This window comes from Tauraco erythrolophus, chromosome 14 (assembly GCF_009769465.1).
Source record: "Tauraco erythrolophus isolate bTauEry1 chromosome 14, bTauEry1.pri, whole genome shotgun sequence".
In the NCBI taxonomy this organism is placed as follows: Eukaryota; Metazoa; Chordata; class Aves; order Musophagiformes; family Musophagidae; genus Tauraco; species Tauraco erythrolophus.
Window position 1 is genome coordinate 11,536,917 of NC_141478.1, and position 19,874 is coordinate 11,556,790.

The following is a 19,874-nucleotide window of genomic DNA, read 5'->3' on the forward strand; positions in this document are numbered from 1 at the left end:
AAGCGAATGTGTAGTGCTAGAGACACAAAAGTGACAGTACTAGAATAATGCCTGTTTTTCTTTCTGATGTTAATTGTCACTCGTCCCCTGCTGTCTTCTGAAAGGTGTACCCTCAGTGGCCTGGTTGTGTGCTTCACCTTAGTATCCTCCTGTCAGTTTCTGAAAGGCAGCTTAAAACAATACAGTTTACTGAACCAACAGAGAAACGGATTTTTCAGCTAAGTGCATCTATACACTCAGCATTTGTGGTGGTTGTTTTCTGTGACAAACCTCGTACATCCCTCCAGCCATTAGACCTCACATAAATGGAGCAGATGCACGTTCCTGAACGGGCTTGGAAGCTGTAACTCTTCTCTCTAGAGGTCACATCTAGAGGACCACGACACATGATCAGGTAATACAGGTGCTCTAGTTTATTGATGAAACAGGACTTGGTTAATGCTGCCGATGAATTCTAATTGCCGGCCTGCTCACTGTACATTTTCCATGGCTAGCAGATTTTTATTGACTGTAGGGCAGGTCTTGACAGGCGTAGAACAGGAGGTAAGCTTTGTTGCTCTGCACTGAGGAGTCTGGGATGCTGGTGAGCTGTGCGTCATCAAAGCTGTACCAGGTTTTGGTGACTGAGTGCTTGCAGAATGCCGTGTAGTGCCCATCATCCAGAAAACCACAGTGGTTCTGTAACAAACACCACAGTCTGTCAAAACAGAAGGCTCCCTCTTTCTCCTCACAGGCAAAGCTAGGCATTGGCAGTCTTTTTTCTTTTTTTTTTTTTTTACACTTGGGAAAGATGAGTGAGAAGATTCTAGCCCCCTTTGGCCTACAGTGAGGATTATTAATTCAAATAAGTGCTTTTAAAACAGAGCAAATAGATGAGGATTGTGCTTTTCTATTGTGCAACTACTAAATTGGCAACCCAGCTATTGGCCCTGATGCAGGTCAAGCAGGCCCCTTAGTAGCCAGTGATGGAAAAAGAGACCATTTAGTCCTTATTTGTAGACAGGATCCATGCAGGATCAGCTTGTGAGTTCATGCTGAAAAGGCTGAGGAGGCTCCAACCAGGCATTATGTGCTAGGAGCACATGCTTTTTAAAATTGGAATGTGAAAGGGAGAAGGAGAAAGTGATAACTTCTCTGGTTACATACTGTTATGGGATTATGTCAATGGCAGGTAAAAAAACCCATGAAAAACAATACATATAACATAAATCATACGTATAAAAACCTTGTTATTCGCACATTGTTAGTGAAGCAAAGAGGAACCGTGCACACTCGCATGCTCCAACTGCAATTTTTAAGGGCCTGGAACAGCGATGGCTGTTGCTGTGATCAAGCCCAAACCAACACAGGCTTCATATGCTCGCTGAGGCAGGGCGTTACAAACGGAAGGAGGAAAGGCAAAGCTCACCACTACAGCACACAGGCTGTACGCTGCCTCCGTGCAGAAAGGTGGGGAACTGTATGGAGAGAGATCCAGATTGCTGAGCGGATAGCAGATGTCAGTAGACAGTTTCCTTCTGTGCCTGCCTTGCCATTCAAACCTGAAACAAAATTTTGAACTATTTTAAATAACACTTAACTTCTTTCTTGTATTGTTGCTTAACTGACTTTCCATGAGGAAGGGAAAAACAACAAATGACTACTCAGCATTTTGAAATACAAAGATCTGTATTAATATTGAGTACTACTGTAAACTGACAGAAAACTAAACTGACTAAACCCACAAGAGATGTCCAGCAAGAAAAGCAAAGATTTTTTTCTTCCTCATCCTTCTGTCTATTAGAAATGGCAGAAGTCAAATCTCTGCATCACTGTCAGTTTGTCCTAAATGTTTTGAACTGCACTGTTCTCGGCTCTTATTTCATGCCAGGCTCTATCCCTCTTTCCTCTGTAACTTTTAGTACCACACTGTACTTCCAAACTTTTATAGTGTGGCCGAGGGTGCAGCTGGGGACCACAAGTTCATTTGAGTATGTCAAGGAAAGCAGATGCTGAATGGGAAATTAATAACTTTACCTAGTGTAATTCTGGAAAGCCACATCATCCCAGAGTAATTTTCTTTATAGGTGAGATGTTATTAAGAATAAATTCTCAAGAATAAATATAGCATCTGGCCACACGTGGCTATTAAATCTGCTCGTCAGGAGCTCTGACGCTGATGCACTGCTCTGTTCGGCAGACCCAGCTGCTTAAACCTGATTTAGTTAAGGGATAAAAAAAATACCGTGTCTCAGCTGTAAGAACGACGAGCGAAACACCCTGTTTCAGTCCCGTACTTGGAACCCAACTCATGAGCTTTCCCACTTGCCCCAGAAACTTGTATTCGCAGGGATGTCTGACCACCGGACCACTGTACTAAGCTGTAGTCAGTCACCAATAACTCCTTGGTGGAGTTATTCTTCACTTTGGAGTAGGGATCCCAAATGTAGTGAGTGAAATTCGGTGGACTGCAGTATAGAGTAAGGCAGAATGCATTGTCTGAGATTTCAGGAATGCAACTTGCATGTTTGACAGGTGTATTTCTGTAACCGCCCATTTAGCTGCCAGGTATCAAAAGCACTAAAAACACCTATTTGCAGTGATTTTTTTTTTCCCCTTTTTTGCAAATGCAAGTGACTGTCCTTCATGTCTCTCAAATCCCAGGAAACAGCCATGTCCTACCCCATATAGACTGTACCTCTTCAGGTGAAAAATAATGATCTGCGGTGCCTTGGTTATAGTGCCCTTTACTTCAGCATCTTGTTTAGTTCCACACGAGGAACAGTGGATTTGGTTGTTCTGAGTTAGTGTGTCCTGCTGAAAGAAGCATTTGAGACAGTCCTGCCAAAGAACAAAAAAATACTATAATTTAATCAAACAGATTTCCACCCCTGAAGATCCTAAGCAAAATAAGAGAAGGGTTTGCCATATTTTGAAGCTATGTTCCCAACTGAAGCACAACAAAGCAAGGCTGACATTGCAAATACCCTTCGGACAGAAAGCAGCCAACGTTGGCTTAATTTTTTTCCCCCAAAAATGAGGAAATACTTTGATAAGTGAAACAAACCCTCACAGTTGTTATTGAACAATCTTACTATCCCTCCTTGCATGGTACCTCAGGAGCCACGAGATGCTCCCATAGCCTTACCAGCCTCTGCAGTCTAAAAACCTCACTTCTCTTAGGACCAGCTTAAAGACTATCCATTAGCGCCCACGAAACCAAAGTAACTAAAAAACTGCATCTTTCTCATAACACGTATCAGTCCAAGCCACCTATTCCCACACACAGGAGAAACCAGCAGGAATGCCTTAGAAGTCGTACCTGCAGAGAGCATGTGTTCTTGGAAGGGATGGGCAGGGAAAGAACAGTGAAGCTCTCGGGTCGATTGGTGGTGGTCTTGCATTCCAGACACGTGATATCGTAACTGAGCTGTCCCTCAAACAACTGTGTGACAATAGATGTTTCGCTGACGCTCCCTCTGCTTGCTTTTGCATTGGCTATATGTCTGTCTCTGCTTGACTGTAGAGAAAGAAAAAAAATTAGCAAACTGTAGGTAACCGACTGTTTCACAAGTGCCTTCAGTGGGTTTCAATGGTCACTGCCCACTGCCTGTGTAGGCCAGTAGTTAGTATTGCCACAGGATGTGGCTCTAAAATGCTATTGCTTTACCTAATGTTTCACCAATGCAGAGTAAGGTAAATCCTTTTCTGAGAGGAAATTAAACAAAAATATAATATAATATTCTGGATATTAGACGGGAGTGATTTAACTGCTAGACAAGCTCTTTATCAGTGGATCTGAAGAAGAGAAAGGAAGACATGGAGGCACATGAAGATTTCAGGCAGATGAAAAAGGGGACAACGTAAAGCATGGAAGGAGTAAGGAGAGGGAGAGGCAAGAATAATGTAGCTACAGACAGCGTTACAATTCAGATGGGGACTGCAATTTGATACAGCATCAGACAAGCAAATGAATTATTGTGTGTACACGGGTATGAAACAGGAAAGAAATGACAATTTTAAGCAGCCACATCATGTAGTTTGGAAGAGAAGGATAGGCAGTTATTACATGGAATGCTAAATCATGAAATGCAAAGAGGAAACAGCTATGGTCCCCAAAACACTGCAGCTGAGCTCTTACCTTCTTGAGAGCCTCATGGAGCTCACTGAGCACACAGATCAGAAACTCCTGCGCATCCTGCTGAGTTCTCTTGCTAAAAGTTGGGTACCGCTTCCCAAGGGCTGAATGAAAATCCCTTGGGGAAACACAGTCAAACTCTCCACACCACATATCGGACATCAAACAGCCAAAGGCAGTCGCAAACTCACCATTCTCCCTTGGAAAAAGTAAACATAAGTTTCAGGTAAAGTACGGAAAGATAGTGGCTCTGCTTTCAAATAGGAGTATAACATGTAAACTTAGAAAAACATACACAGATACAGTATGGCTCTGGCCGCCTCGTTTGGTTTGAGGGATTCTAAAGATACTAGAAAGTAGAAGACATCATCAAGACAGCAATGACAGTAACTGGTATTACCATCAAAATGACAAAAAAAGTATAATGCTTAAGTTACCCAGCAAGGAAACGACTCAGGGTCTCAAAGGAAGGCGAAGGAAATCAGCTTGTGGCCAATTTGACTGTTAACGACTGTAACTGTCTGGTGAGAAGCTGGTAGGTGGCTGCCTCGGACATTCTCATGGCAACACATGTTTTGGAAGGGAAAATGGCAGCACTGAGCAGAAAAATCTAAGTAGTGCGAATAAATCAACTTACTCGCATAGGGCTGTTTTGTACTTTCCCGAGAGGAAATGCTCCACGAGCGGTGGCACGCTGCAGAGGCACTGCAAAACTGCGTTCATGTAGCATGTGTTGCCCAGATTCCACAGGCCAGTGAGCCCTGGGCACTGCCTCTCCGTCTCCTCCATCGGTTCTTTGCAGGAATTCTTCACATCTTCCAAGGAAACAGAGTCATGCTTCTGCTTACTAGGAAAAAAAAAAACATGGCAGTGGAAACCTAAAATGCTGCAGTGCTCTTTGAATTATGTTTTTTAGAAAGTAGTACTGTCTTGAGGAGATGTTTGCTGCTGTTTCAGCATCTTCTTCATAAGCCGCGTTCACGTTCACTTTCATTAAGCTGATACAATGGTAAAGACTCTGTCTCCCACACTAAGCTCTTCCCAGTATGGCGAGATACATCATTAAAAGATATTACTTAAATACCTGAGGTTTTAGAGCTATTCCTAAAATTCCACTCAGTCTTTGATTCCATACACAATTATTCAAAAACTATAACCAGCTGTAAACAGCTATCTTAAGCATTTCACCCTACAGAACTTGTTATATTTAATTTCCTCTGTATTTTACTACTTATCTATTTTCTAAAACCATAGGTTGCAGTGCAGACGCAGGTTGCTCTTCAGACTTTTTCCATAAAATGCCACTTAATTCACGTTAAGGAAATTGGAGTAGGTTTGTTTTCTTGCTGCACGAGTCTGTCCTGGACCAAACTGTCTCCGTCCCCAACTAGGAAGAAGAGAGGTCTGAACACAGACCCTGCACAAGCCAGATGTGCTTGCTGATGTTGCCTTTCTTGAATTTTTTGAGGCTGCTATTTTATTCTGATGCGGAAGGAGGGAAAATTCTGCAATTTTAACAATCTTTGCAGAATGAGAAAAGCCATTTCTTTCCCTTCAGCTCAACAATATGTGCCCAAGTTCCCGTTTCTGGAGATCTCCCAGGCTGACAGCCATCTTCTATCATCTAATAGCTACAAAACAACTATAAAACCGTTTCCTTTTAAATTTCAGTAATAGCAGAGCCTGTATTTCCAAACAGCTCTACCTACAGACCAGTCTCCTAGGAAAATGCTTAATTCCATCTTTTATAGCCATCTCCAAGAAACACCGACTACGTTTGGACTGTTGGGTGTGGAAGGTGGCTGGGACGACACCGGCACCCTCAGAGGGAGCCTGCACTGGCCCCAGCTCAGGGAGGCTGCCACTTGCCCTCTTTTCTTCATATCGTCACCCTTCCATCCAGTTTCATGGCATGACTCGCACGATCTCACGTGTCTCATCCCGGATCCCTGGCTCCCCTCGACCCGTCGCTTTGTGATGTCGTTCTGTTCCGCCAGTTCTCATCCAGGGGAACATGGCTGCCCCACCAGCCTCCATCCTCTTCCTACGCACCACCCAAAACAACCTCAGGAAGAGACGGGCACCTGCCAATTCCCCTGGGCAGAGAGTTTCAGCCTGACCTGTGTTTATCCATGTGTGCTCGCACTTGTAACAGCGTTTATTGCTGCCATGCTCCGATGGAAGGGCAGTGATGACTGAGGCTGTTGACCGTGAAAAGGTAGAACTACCTCAAAACATCACGTTGAACTAGTTTATTGGTGTTCAGAAAATTTTCCTGAGAAAAAAGGGGTAGTGGTAGAGAAGTGTCTTTTTACTTAGCTAACGAGACAGTGTAGTTGATCTCTGAATTTCATACACCACTGAGGAGCAGCAGGTTGTCTCTATTTAATATACAATTTCGGAAGCAACAAGTATCCACAGAAGAGGCCCAGGAAGCCATCAAAAACATCCCTAATTATCTTGTTAAGCTTCAAGCAAAGGATGTCACCCAGCACTCTTTGGACAGCTTTACCTGGGAAATTAATAGCAGTGACAGCAAACTGTGTATCTGCAAACTGAGTATAAAAGCAACACACACTCCCACCCCTACTACTCAAAATCTGACCTACAACATTTTTGTAAATGTACCTGTATTATTGTACATATTTTACCAAGAGTTCCAAATGTTTTAAAATCTAAATTATAACCCCCTGGGTTAAAAATAAAACTTTCAACAAATAAGTGTGAATTTCTGAATACATACCAACATATAAGTATAATTTTGTTGAATCTCAATTAGCGAGGAATTCAATCCTCCCTCTTTCTGCAAATGTATTCAGTTCAAACATGCAAAATGACTGGTTGAAATCCACGGTGTTTTCCCCCATGGGGCTGCGATTGTTTGTACCTAGACGGAGGTACTTTGTCAAAAGGCTACAGGTGAAACGCAGAGACAAGTACACGTTGCAGATGTATCCAAAGGCCTGCTGCACAGCACCTGCAGTTGCTTGGTTTGCTTTGGATAACTGCAATACACCGGACGTTTCCATGACACAGAGAGTATTACACACTCTTACCCTCATTCTCTGTGCAGGTACAGACTGAAGCCTGTAATACATCTGTATTCTGTACAGAAGTACAGGACTTTTGTAAATTCTCTGACAGCCTCTTTTGATGGAGCCTTCGTTCTCATTTCCATGACAGCATCATTTCCATGTGATTCCAAGGCCTCTTGCTTATCCCTGCAGCCCTTCGCAGGGGGGTGGGTGAGGGCGGAAAGCATGAATGAACTTCTAATGATGTACATGTGGTGGTTTAGGCCAGCCAACAACTAAACACAGAGCTAACAGAAGTTCCAACGCTGCTTCTACTTTCCTCCTCTTCAGTAATTTAAAGGAAATTTAAAAGCTGAAGGATTACAACTCTTCTCTATCGACAGAGCACTTCAAGAGCGATGGGGTTTCAGCAGAGGGAGTGACACTTGATGTTCTCAACCAAATTGGTTGAGGGGCAACCTTCATGTTCCTACAGCCTGACATCAATAGCACATGGTATTATCCTAACATGGTCAGGCTACTTCTTCAAAACAACAACATCACACACACTCCTCACACAAAAATCACACACATCTGTTTATTTTGTTAAGAAACGGGTCACAGGCAAAATTACTGATGACACCTATCATGGTTGTAAAAGTTAACTGTGCATTGTTAAGTATTAGTCAGGAAACAAAAAGTTTCCTATCTTGTACTTATAATTTTCCCAAAATGTTTTTCCTATTTCATACATTGAATTTGGTCACATTTTCACACCTGAGGCTCCTCTGGAAACCCCTCTCAATTTGAAGAGTCAGCCTCACTTACCGATTAACTGTTGCAACTACTTTGCTAGGAATATAGCATTAAAAAAGCGTAAGTATGTCTTGAATAACTGCCCATTACCTCTCAGCAACAGAAGGGGATGCAGTCAGGCATTTACAAAGCAGCTCCTAATTCAAAACAAACATTGTAAAGAGCTTTAAAATATTTTTATCTCATTTACTCATTAGCCCCATTGGACATGTTTGTCTAATATGACAGTTTTCACTTCCACACACACCTCCCCTCCCTCCCAAGTTTCTGGTGTTAGCCAAACTTGAGATACCTCAAAGGTGGACAACCACTTTGATCCAGCACGGCAAATTGTACTTTTCTGCATAAAGAGTTACTTAAATTCACCCATATAACCTTTCAGACTAAGACGGACAGCAGAACTCTGTAAACAAGAATAAATTTATTTTAGATTCTTTAAAGATTTAACGATATACAAAATGTATACAGTATCATATCCTTATAACATTTTACCTTTCCCCATCAAACATAAAACACCATTTAAACAGCTATTGTGTTCGTGCCTTAGGTCTGTATCTATAAGATACACTACTGAATAAAAAAATTTATAGAGCTATATACTGCCCTTTTAATTAAAAATTACAAATTAGTACCTATGTAACAAAAAAATCGCAGCATGAAACTTCAGTTGGACAACAGGTTTTTCTTGCTGAATGCTCAACAATATTTGGGACAGTTAAATTACATTTTATTGGCATGAAGGTGCATTGCAATCTCCCGTACTTTACATAATGCTAATCCAACCCTAGTCTCTCTTAAATAAGTACCACAAATAACATAACATTAAAGATGCTTTCTACACAATTTTAAATACATTTAAAAGTTATGTGTACATTCGGTTTTGATATACTGGTTTTACAAATCTTTGGAAGGCATAATTTCTGAAGCAGTCACTACATACGAGGAAAAGCACTTCCAATTTGTGTTCTTACAAGGCAACTTATTTGGACCAGTACATACAATGTCTTCTATTAAATATGATTATACCAGTCTATCATGGCTTTGTTACTATTTCATGGTGACTTGATAAAATTGAAATGTATAAAACAAGAAATTTCATTATGCACAATTAGGGCTCTATTAAAAAAAAAAAAAAAAAAAAATCACAAACAGCTTTACAGCCATGAAGCTGAATCCTAATTCAGGAGACTCTCCCTCTCTCTCTCGGAATAGATCAAGTTCCTACCTTCAACCTCAGCCTACTGGCATCATATGTACACCTCATTTGGCTCTGTCCTCTTCAAAAGGCCAGTTTAAAAGACATCTGGTGAGAAAACATTAGTGGAACACTTCCAAAAATGCTCAAAGAATACTCTGGCATTACAGAGGTAGGTGCTTTCTCCTGTCTTTTGCTGATTGACAGTAAGACAGCTGCCAAATAGACAAATGCTTCACCTTAAAACATCAGCTACCAAAATCCTTTTGGTTGAAGGCATATTGCACACCACAGGTCTACAGAGAGAAAATCCTCCACTAAACCAAAACAAAATAAAAAATAAACCTTCTGCTAAAAAGCCCCTTTAAAAACATATCTTGAATACTTGTCATTATTCAGCCTTTAAAATTATCAGCCACTGATCTGTCCTCTGTAGATGGTTATCACAAGTTGTTAGGTCCTTAGATTATGGACCAGTCAAAATTCCACTTAAGACAGCAAACCTTGTTTGGACATATCTTTCTTTTAATTATACTGAAGGAAAGATAAGTGACAACTTTGTGACATTCCATGAAGTTTGGATGAAGCCACTGATTTGGTCACATCATTAGAGCATCAGACGAATAGAATTAGCTGAATCGGATTCTTTGGTGCAGCTTCCAGGCTGAATTGTCAATTCAGGGGAATCATCCTGAGGAAATATTATCTTGTCAGGTGTGTAATCATTCCTCTTGAGATCTGTACAAACGAAATGAAGTCATACTGATTACTACTTCTTGAGCTAGTAGAATCAATGTGGCATGAAAGTCTTTCAAAGAATTGGGCATACATATGTGCTTGTAAAGAAGAATTTATCAATATGCACTGTGTCAAAAGAGGATGTTTTTATCATACATGTAATTGGAAGTCTAAAGCTCTGCTTTAAAAAGTGATGGAAACTTCAGAATTATTTTATTTATAGATACTATAGCAAGTATTGAGTCAACTTTCCATAGAAATCAGATCCTTCCATGATCTCCTTTGATGTTTTCAGGATTTAAAACTCAAATTTAAAATAAATGATCTTCTTCATGTGAGAAACAACCTGAAAGAGAAGTGTGAAACAGGCAGGAAACATGCAAGTTCCTTATGTGTTCTGCTGGAGTCTAAAAGCCTGGTAACAGAGAAACAAATTCAATATTTGAGATGAGTGTAATGTAGTCCACACAGCAAAAATATCTGGAACTGGAAGTTTTTAACAGAATGAATTTCTGCAGACCTAGACATGTGGGGTTTTTTTTAAAAATAAACAACAACTCTCCAAAACCAACAAAAAAAACCCAAACAACAAAACATATTTAAAAAAAAAAAAACACAAATAAACCATAACAATTAAAAAAAACCCAAACAAAAATCACACCAAAAAACACAAACATCATTTTGTTTAAAATGCAGTCACCTTGACCTGCTTTTCCTACTTTTTCTAGGAACATTTACCCTTTTACTGTACTTTCTGAAGTCTCGATCCACCTAGTCTGTCCTCCTCCAATACTGTGCATATGGATATAGAACAGATGCACGCTCTTAATTTCTTCGTCTAGAATTTTAATCTTAAAATGGCCTGTCATTTTATACGTTAAATTACAAAGCTACTGTTTATTACTTATTCCACTTTCACGGCATAATGTAATTATTTCATTACATATCCTACAACATTTCATGACATGAGTGTCTCAGAAGAAGAAATACAGCAACTCTTACCAGGAAGTTTAAGTTTCCTGCAGCAGGAATTACAGTGATGCTTCGCTCTGAAGTTTTTTATTGCATCCTCTCCCAGATTGGCCGGACCAAACACCATATCATATGACCTTAGAAATAAAGTGCATGTAAACATGGGTTGCATGTGTTCTCTGGTGAAAATTCTCTAATACTTTTCTTTAAATCCTTCTTTAACCTTACCTTTTTTCTCCAGCTTTTATCACAGAGGGATCTGTCAAATTTTCACCAACACCTTCAGACAGCACATAAAGAAAAAGTTAAATCTGACACATTACATAAATGCATTAATATTGAAAAGCCTTGGCATCCTCAACTATGACTTCTCAGCTTCCCCGAGAATAAAAGCTGGATGGAGGGGGAGCGGGAACTCAAACGATACGAGATACTCTGTAACCTTACAAAAATTGCTCCTAAATGAGCACTTCGTAATTCTCAGATTTCTTCTACCTCTTTTTACATCTGCCTGCAACTCCGAACTTTAGTTTTCACCTGTGAGAAAGAAGGTTCCTTTATAGTTCTCACAGCCACAACCCCTGACACACAATTCAGGATAAATATAGCTTACCATACTGACACTACACAAATGTGCCAAAAAATAGAACTTTTTATGGCGCATATCCTTAGGAAAATATTACGTATTTATATTCCCTGTGTTGCTGTAAGACTTAATGCGACATTAAGACAACCATAGATTCAGATTAACTAGACGAAGATGCACTAAATAATGCTTGTCATTTATTACAGGCATATGAATTCTTAATAAAACACTATCACAAAAGAAGAACCCACATACATCTACCTCGGCCCCAGCCCCAGTTTCAAAATAAGGACACTACCTTGCAGATCTAGTACCAACAATTCTCCTCTTGTATACTCATATGTCCAATGGCTGAAAGCTAGCATAACCTCCTCTAGCATGTTAGTTGGAATTATTTCATCACCATTATTGTTGTTGTATTTTCTAAACTCTCCAGTCATGCACTCTTCAACTGCAAACCACTGGCCAGCAGAGTGGCAATATAACAGGAAAACTTCCAGGAACCTAGTGAAAAGCATACTTAATGAATATATTTCCAAAATAAATAAAAATCTAGTAGTAATAATATATTTGCTATTTGATTTACTAATAATTTAAGTAATTTGAAATTATTACATGAAGCCATTTATATTATCACAGTAGGCTAGAATCAGTGCAAAAAGCATCAATAGAAAATACTGCCAAGGACAATTCTGCTTGACACATTCAATGTTGTGAGACGTATCTTAACGTATCAGTACCTTAATATATTTGATCCACCTTTTTAACAACCCTGTAGGCATTCTTCTATGTCAAAAGCATGCAACATAATGGAAGTTTAAATACACTCACCTTGGAGAGTATGGAATGGATTTGGGCTTCATTTGATTGAAAGCAAAGGTGAGCTTCTGAGCTGCCCTCTGCTGTTGGATCTCCTGCAAAGCAAAGCCCATATTTCATCAGCTGCATTACATGACAGGGAACATAAAGGAGCCAAAAAGGCAGCAGGAACAGTAAGTGTCTATTCCTCCAAGACAGTGTAACTAATTACTTGCTTTTTAAGCTACGTCTACATTTTAAGAGTTTGAGTTCTTTGATTAAGTAAACCATACTGGAGCAGAGTTTTTAACCCTTTAGCTCATAGAGAACCACAGACTAACCTTTTTTTTTTTAAATAAGTATATACTAGTTTTCAAGGGGGTCGGGGGGAGAAACCCTGTTCAACATGTAATATCTGTCTATGTTTAATAATTAACAAGGATGAAACTTACTCTCAAGCACAAGTGTAACACAGTGTCCTCCTTATAAATGCTTGACCAAGTATTCACAACTTCAGGAAGAAAAGACTTGATGATATAAAGATGTCCTGATTTCAGGATATCATATTCTGACCATGTGCATACTACTTTAAGGGCTCGACGTAAACCTCCTCCCATCTCCTCTTTACTTAAAAATTCAATTTTAGCACAGAGTCCTAGTTGCGACCAGGAAGACATGCTGTTGTTCAAGATGCTGGGAGAACTTTCTTCGAGGCGATACACAGTGACTGGTTCACCTACATTACAATATAAAAAGCAATTACTGCATTTAATTTTCCAAGTTTAAAATTAAAAGCACTGAAAACCTACAGTTTCTTAGATTTCAACTTCCTGCAATATTAAGTTGTTACTAACATCCTGAATTAACAAAAAAAAAATTTAAACTGCCCAGCGGAAAGACCTGTCTCCAACTTCTTTCATACAGCAGCGAAGTAGTACAATGGTTTTGTCTTAATTAGAACTATTAATGACACTGTTCAAACAGCATTAAGAACACTGAATAAATGTTTGTTTACACTTTGTAGGAGTCAAGACAAATTAAAGTAATCCTTACAGAATAGCTGGTTATAAAAACCACTAGTACACTACTGTCATCACTGTACTACTATTTCTGAGGACACCTAAAATTAAATCTAGATTTTCTAATCAAGTGAGCTGCCCTAGAAAAGGTATCACACTCATTTATATTTTTGAGTGCTACAAGACAGACACTAGACTACTTTTAGTTCACTAAAGCTTTAGTTTCACACTTGCTGGGAGCAAGAGTGAAATTTGGCTTGATTATTCCGTATTAGAAGGAATCTGTACAGAGTTCACTTTTGTTTTCTTCCCCAAAAGACTATAGTGAACCAGCAACAAGAAGTACAATTCTTACCTCTGGGAGGCACAGGAGTGAATGGAATGCTCTGTGATAATCTCATCAAGTTATTTCTTTCTACAGCTAGAGGAAAATTACAGCATTTGTTAAAAGTTTAAGGATCTAGTAAGTGTCATTAAAAATATGTGCATTAGTTCATAAGAGGGACTGACCTGAGTAATAGTAATTGATATCCATGATAGGCTTGAAAGGAGAAGCAATGCCTGAAAGATTAAAAATTAAAAAAAAAAAAGGAGATACTGCCTGCTACCTGTATTGTATATTAAAGTCACCACATGCAAAGAACACTCGCCAAGTAACTATAGTTTGAAAAAGATTTGCTGTGCAGAAAATTAAGGATCATGCTTAGCTCTTCAGTACCTCAGGTGTGAAAAAAAAAAAAAATTGTAGTGCTCAATAGTAGGCTATTTATTTTAAAAATAATTAAAAAACAAAAAAATCACACTATTATGTGTCTGTTAAGTTCCAACTTATCAATAGTTAACACATTCTCATACAAGACCCAAAAGTTGCTTATATGAAAAGCTCCCAGTTTGTGTATAGCAGGAACAAACTTACCATTCAATGCATCTTCTTCAGATGGCCTGTGAAATGCCACAAAACCAACAGTCATTGCTTCTTAAAAACTTATTTTTTTGTTCACTGATTCTGACACATCATCCTAGGTCACCTTGTTAACCTCACAGCACTGTTTTTACCCTATTTTTCAAGGGCAGTACAGGTTTTTTAATTACAAAACAGTACTGGAAGGCTGTTAAGTAATCTCATGGTTTTAGAGCTATACTTTAAATACTACCAAGTCACGTACAGCATTATGTAAAGTTTGCATCACAAGAGCTCATTCCCACAGAGGTGTTTTAATTAAACCTTGTTCACAACAGCTTACCCTTCTGTTATCAGATTAATAAGGTAATGGCTTGAACAGTTAACTCAGGATAATTGTTAACACGAGCAATGTCTGCACCATTTCAGAGAAGGTTTACAGTCTGAAAGGTTGGGTAAGGACCTTTACCAGGAAGCTGGCTCCTTAATAAGTGTCAACACAGTAATTTTCATTTAGGGCATGTTTTGCCCTCTGACATGTGACCTCACTACTCTAAACAGAACCTGTCAAAGCATTCCAGTGAACATATTCAGTTATTTATTAGGGAAAAAAAAAAATCTTAAATCTTGTTTTTTCATTAAACACAACTGAATATCGCTATAGCCAAAGACAACAACGAAAAGGAAAAACAAATCAAAATACAAAGTATTAAAATTGCTCAATTAGTAGCAAGTTTACTTACATTTGACTGCTATTTGCAGGTCTACCTTGCAACCAATCCTTTAAAACAAGGGAGAACAAAACCAAAGGTTTCAGTTTTGTAAGGAAAACAGTATATTTAATTGGAGGTGAGGCGGTACTGTGTTTTTAAGATCTTGCAGTACAGTCTGTTTATCAGAATACTGCACCAGGCTGTAACGATCTGCCGTTGAATGGAAAGACTCAAATACAACTGAGGAATGGTAACTACAGTTAAAAGAACAGATAAGGCTATATATTCACTACTCTTTTATTGATTATACAAATAACTCGTCTTAAAGTGGTTTTTTGTATAAATAGAAAGCAGCATGTTTTCATAGTGAGAACATGCACAATACAAAGCAGAGAACAAGCACAACTTCTTCCCTCAGTCAAAATAACTCCTCTCCTGTTGCCTCCTTGAACAAATGAGTCCACAAATCAGTATTATTCTTCACACAATCTGCTTCACCTCCTTTATTTGTTTACAGTTTCTAGTTCTGCTTAACAATTAAAAAAAAAAAGGATACAAACCGTCAGTAAGGCTGCTTTGGAGTCTGCTTGCTGAGTCTCTTCACTTGATGCTCTTCTACTCTTGCTGTACACTGTGAATGAAAGAGATTCGTAACTGGACAAAGAACGGCACGTGCCATTGTTACTTGCCTATTTTCTAACAGGGTGAGCAACTAGACAGCTTAATGTGGCTCTCATAAAAAAGCCTGATCCACAGCTATCAGATCTTTTGACGTTTCCAGCACAGTCCTGACTAGAACACTTAGCTTTTTATGATTCTAGCTATCCCTGGCAAACGCAAGGTAACGGAGTTAAGCTGGCCTGACAAGAACAGCACAATGAGACACAGGAGCAGATTCAAGTACCACCAATCATGAAAATATTTCAAGATGCTTTAACTTTTTGTGTTTTCTTTGTATCTTCTTAGAATATGCATTATCAACACAATTTAGAGATAAAATTGGGCCACCTGAAAAAATGTCACACTTACATTGCTCTGAATGGACTGCCAGAGGGTCAGTAAACCCACTGCAAGAACTAGATTGTCTTAGACCACGGTCAGTTTGAAGATCCTACAAAAAAAAAAAAAAAAACCCAAAACACACATATCATTAGTGATCATTTTAATTGTTTTCAACTACTATTTTTTTTTGCACATGATCTGCCCAGTTTCTTTTCTAGGGCTACCTAGGATTTTTTTTTTTTTTTTAAGAAAAAAAAAAACACACCCTGAACTTCTGGATGTACCTCAAATACCTTGCTGCAAAATAAACGCACAAGTTGAATGCATAATCTCGTTCTCTTCACAGTAACCATCAACTCCAGCGCTTTCAGGTGCACGTTAAGACTACTGACCCATACCGAAAGAACCCTTTTAAAGAGAAAGTTACAATAGGATACATCTACAGAAACATACATTACACTGGATCTCTGCAAGTTCACCTACTGTCACATGCCTTTGTTAACTACCAATTCTCCTTGAAGAACTTGGCTTTGACAGAAACTAAAGTTCAGTTTGAACCCACTGAAAATAGGCCACAAAAATCTACAGTTTATGAACGGAATTTCCTCATGGACATATTTCTCAATAATAATCACTTATTTTCTGAATATTTGATGAGGTGGTCAGCTTTTGACAACAAAATATTTCTTTTACAAAAAAGGAGAAAGGCAGCTTCATCACAAACTAGAACTACATGTAGACTGGCATAGGGCTGGAACATTCCTCATAGCCAGCCTATTAATTCCAGTGGTTACCTGAATAACATGCAAATACAAGATTTTGAAGAATAAAACACTAGAACTTGGAATTGAAGTAGGGCATAACATTCTAAGATTTAAAACAGTAAGGAATTGTTACCACCCTTTTTCACCCCTCCCTCTTAAGGTGTACACTCCCACACACCCCTAAACACGTACACATATGCCTGCACGTATGTATGTTTTCGAAATGTGTGTCTACCTATGTACCTACGCACACACACGTGTGTGCATGTCTGTATAAGCATGGGTATGTATATATATAAGAGAAAAAGAGTGTGTGTGTGTATATACACATACATGAGAGAAAGACTTATTTCTTTACATCCCTAAACATAAATACTTCACTGGAATGCAACACAGACAATGCACCTGCTGAAAGTGTCTTCTGAAGACCCATTTTCAGGTCTATATGCATTTCAGTGCTCAGCACAGATCTTCAGCATCTTGCAATCAATGACTGTAGTGCCTATACGAAAGGTAAGAATCAAACCAGACCCACCATTTAAGATGGGACAACTCTATTGCTAATTGTTTAAGAACAGTGGTACTGCCTGGAAATACTACTGGAATTTGTACGCCAATATTACCAAACGCTGGAACTATTTAGACCTAAGCCAAGGAGACATCCAGCAGAATTCAAGCAAAGGTTAGTCTGTCCAATTCCTTCCCCCCACCCCCATCCCTCCCCATCCCGTCCTTTGGTGTTTTTTTTTTTTTTTTTTTAAATCATGACCAGGGTTTACTTACAAATGACATAAGAAAACAGAGTTCCCTGTCTTCGCTGTAAAGAATACATTCTGTATCTGATGAAAATAATGTCTCTAATAAACAGAAATCTTCTTTACTTACTTGAAGTCTGTTTGTTTCTATGCCCTCCAATATAGCTTTTTTGAAGTCTTCCTGTTGCTCCTATTAAAAAAAAAAAGCAAGTTGTAAACATTATTACTGAAAAACCCATGCCAAAAATACACACACAAAAAATCCTTTTTGGTCACACATTATACTTATCAGCAGATCCAGAAGGAGCAACTCAGCAGAACACTGACACTACAAATGGCCATAATCCAATTCTCAAGTCAGATTCTCCCCTGAATGAGGGGTAACTGCAAACAGTAACTTATATTTACTAACAGTTACAGTGAGGAAAATAGTTTTTTCATATCTACTATTGCACTTGGAGGGCAGGTTTGGCATGATTAATCACTTTCCATTTAGCTATTTTTCTTATTCTGTAAGAAAACTGAAATGATACATCGTTTTAGTTTATTTATTCCTTTTCTTCTTGGAAGCACACTGAAAAATTTTTGTCACTTTTAAAAATCATATACCCTACCATCTTGCCCTATAAAATATCATATAAATCATCGAAATCTTCCTAAATGCTGATCTTGAAATTTATGAGCGTCGAACGTTTCATTAAACACTAATTATGGGATTTATAATTTTATCTTAATTCACAGTTGTAGTCACTGCAGCTTTCATAACCTCAGATCTTGTTTAATATTTCATTAGTACCATATTATGAAGCAACAGTACTCAATGTGTAGTTAAAGTTGCATGAGTTTTCACTAGATTTTTTTTTTTTTAATCACAATACAGATATACATTCCTTCCAGGCTGCATTTTGCACATTCTTTGATTATATTTAGAATCATAGAATTTATTAATCATAGAATCTATTTGCTCTTAGACTTTTTCAAAACATATTGTGAAGTTACAGTTTAAAAAAAAAGTTATCCCCATTAACATGTTTGACAGCAAGTCTTCCACGCTTACCTCAATATCGGCACTTCTTTCTTTAACTTTGCTTGCTGCCTCCTTAAACCGCTGTAACTCCATGCTGTCTCTGTGACCTTTGACACAGTGAATTGAAAAAGAGGATTCAAAAATCAAAAGCAACTTCCTAATGGTCTGACCATGCCAAGTGTGCATCACCACAGCAAAGGGTTACAAACCATCTAAGCTCTGTGTGCCTGTTTGCACTAGAGAAGACTTTCCAAACACACTGAAGTAAAAATTGGTATAAGAAAATATTACGATGAAACCATTGCTTTTCCTGCATTAAGAAGTAGATTACCACAATTCAAAAAGTAAAACTAACATTTTAAAATTTTACTCAAGCATATGCTCCTCACATGAAAGGACTAGGGCAGTTTGAATTCCACTATTTTTATATATGTATGACAAATGAAGGAAAAGCAGACAGTTTTCTTGAGGTAGCTTTTACAATATACTCTTCGTCCTCCCAGTTATAAGAAATACTTTTCAGAATTTGACCAAGTGTGTGGCTTTATAATGAATGAAAACCTACTTGGCTTCTCAATGGAAAGCTGCACCGTATCAGAAGTTTTGTAAAACATGGACAGAAAGAACAAAGAGTATGTTCTAAATGCTAGAGATGTCAGAGGACCACACACTAAAAATTTGACTCCAGTAAAATAAGTATAGTTAGTATTCAAAGTTATTAGTGGTGAAGAACTACTAAAGATTAGATAAGATTTATACAATCACTGTCCACTATTTCTGTTTAGTCTTGCTTTCTGAATCTAAAATAAGTTTATCATTTTCTCATAGTTTAAAAAAAACCAAACAAATAGCTAGTGAGTGTACAAATGTGTAGATACTCTTCCTATACACACACAAATCTAAAAATACTAGTGCATGTAGGTAACTTCTTAGAACTCTCAAGTTTCACAGTAGTAGGATAAACTCTGGTCTAAAGATTTAAATTTTTACATCCTCAACAGACCTTTGGAAAACACTGAGGCACCCCCGAACAACTGGGACAAGACACCACCTCTGCAGGCAACCTGACAATTCCAGATAGTGATCTTCTGCTACGCACTACCCGTACTTCAAGCATTATCTACTTTACAGAAATCAGTTAGTAAACCCACACCTGTGTTTTGCAATGAATCTGCCACTGTTTTACCATTCAAATACGTAGGCGACTCTACCCAAAAACGTGCACCTTTTTACTGTTAAGCAAAACTTGAGGGGAGGCATAATGCTGTATTTAATAAAAGGACTTTGGAAGCTTCCAAAACGACTGCCAAAAGATGCGTTAGCCTAAGCAACAGTGGAAGATCCCAGTTACAACAGTGTTTAGAAACGTAGTATAGGAGGATCCCTCAGCTTGACACAGATACCACAAAGATACTTGTCCAGGATTCCATCAGCCTAAGAAGTCTTCCGTAATTACG

General features: G+C 38.5%; 2 protein-coding genes across 2 annotated transcripts in view; both read right to left on the reverse strand.

Annotated features, from left to right (window-relative positions):
- Nucleotides 1–501: 501 nt before the first annotated feature.
- USP50 (ubiquitin specific peptidase 50) lies at nt 502–4,921 on the reverse strand. Its single transcript, XM_086620565.1, has 6 exons — nt 4,755–4,921; nt 4,121–4,316; nt 3,302–3,499; nt 2,678–2,820; nt 1,409–1,541; nt 502–678 (listed from the first exon to the last, which is right to left on the reverse strand). Exons 1-6 carry the CDS (start codon nt 4,904–4,906, stop codon nt 502–504), a joined length of 999 nt encoding a protein of 332 aa, XP_086476691.1. The 5' UTR covers nt 4,907–4,921.
- A 4,166-nt stretch (nt 4,922–9,087) lies between these two features.
- The window catches only part of TRPM7 (transient receptor potential cation channel subfamily M member 7), a 36,843-nt gene continuing 26,056 nt past the window's right edge, over nt 9,088–19,874 (reverse strand). Inside the window, exons 28-41 of the mRNA XM_086620566.1 lie at nt 18,448–18,524; nt 17,521–17,580; nt 15,899–15,980; nt 15,430–15,500; nt 14,900–14,937; nt 14,172–14,197; nt 13,766–13,816; nt 13,611–13,676; nt 12,689–12,972; nt 12,270–12,352; nt 11,737–11,942; nt 11,081–11,132; nt 10,883–10,989; nt 9,088–9,880 (exon numbers count right to left, since the gene is read on the reverse strand). Of these exons, the coding sequence (XP_086476692.1) occupies nt 9,750–9,880; nt 10,883–10,989; nt 11,081–11,132; nt 11,737–11,942; nt 12,270–12,352; nt 12,689–12,972; nt 13,611–13,676; nt 13,766–13,816; nt 14,172–14,197; nt 14,900–14,937; nt 15,430–15,500; nt 15,899–15,980; nt 17,521–17,580; nt 18,448–18,524 (1,334 nt within the window). The 3' untranslated portion in view covers nt 9,088–9,749. The remainder of the gene's footprint in view (nt 9,881–10,882; nt 10,990–11,080; nt 11,133–11,736; nt 11,943–12,269; nt 12,353–12,688; nt 12,973–13,610; nt 13,677–13,765; nt 13,817–14,171; nt 14,198–14,899; nt 14,938–15,429; nt 15,501–15,898; nt 15,981–17,520; nt 17,581–18,447; nt 18,525–19,874) is intronic.

Excerpts from the sequence above, each read along its gene's own strand:
- USP50 (XM_086620565.1), bottom strand. The coding sequence starts at position 4,906 with ATGGAGGAGACGGAGAGGCAGTGCCCAGGGCTCACTGGCCTGTGGAAT. Across the intron at positions 1,542-2,677 it reads ATTATTTTTCACCTGAAGAG|GTTTGAATGGCAAGGCAGGC; the intron begins GTACAGTCTATA and ends ATTTTGTTTCAG. Across the intron at positions 679-1,408 it reads ACAGCCTGTGTGCTGTAGTG|AACCACTGTGGTTTTCTGGA; the intron begins GTGAGCTTTGCC and ends TGTTTGTTACAG.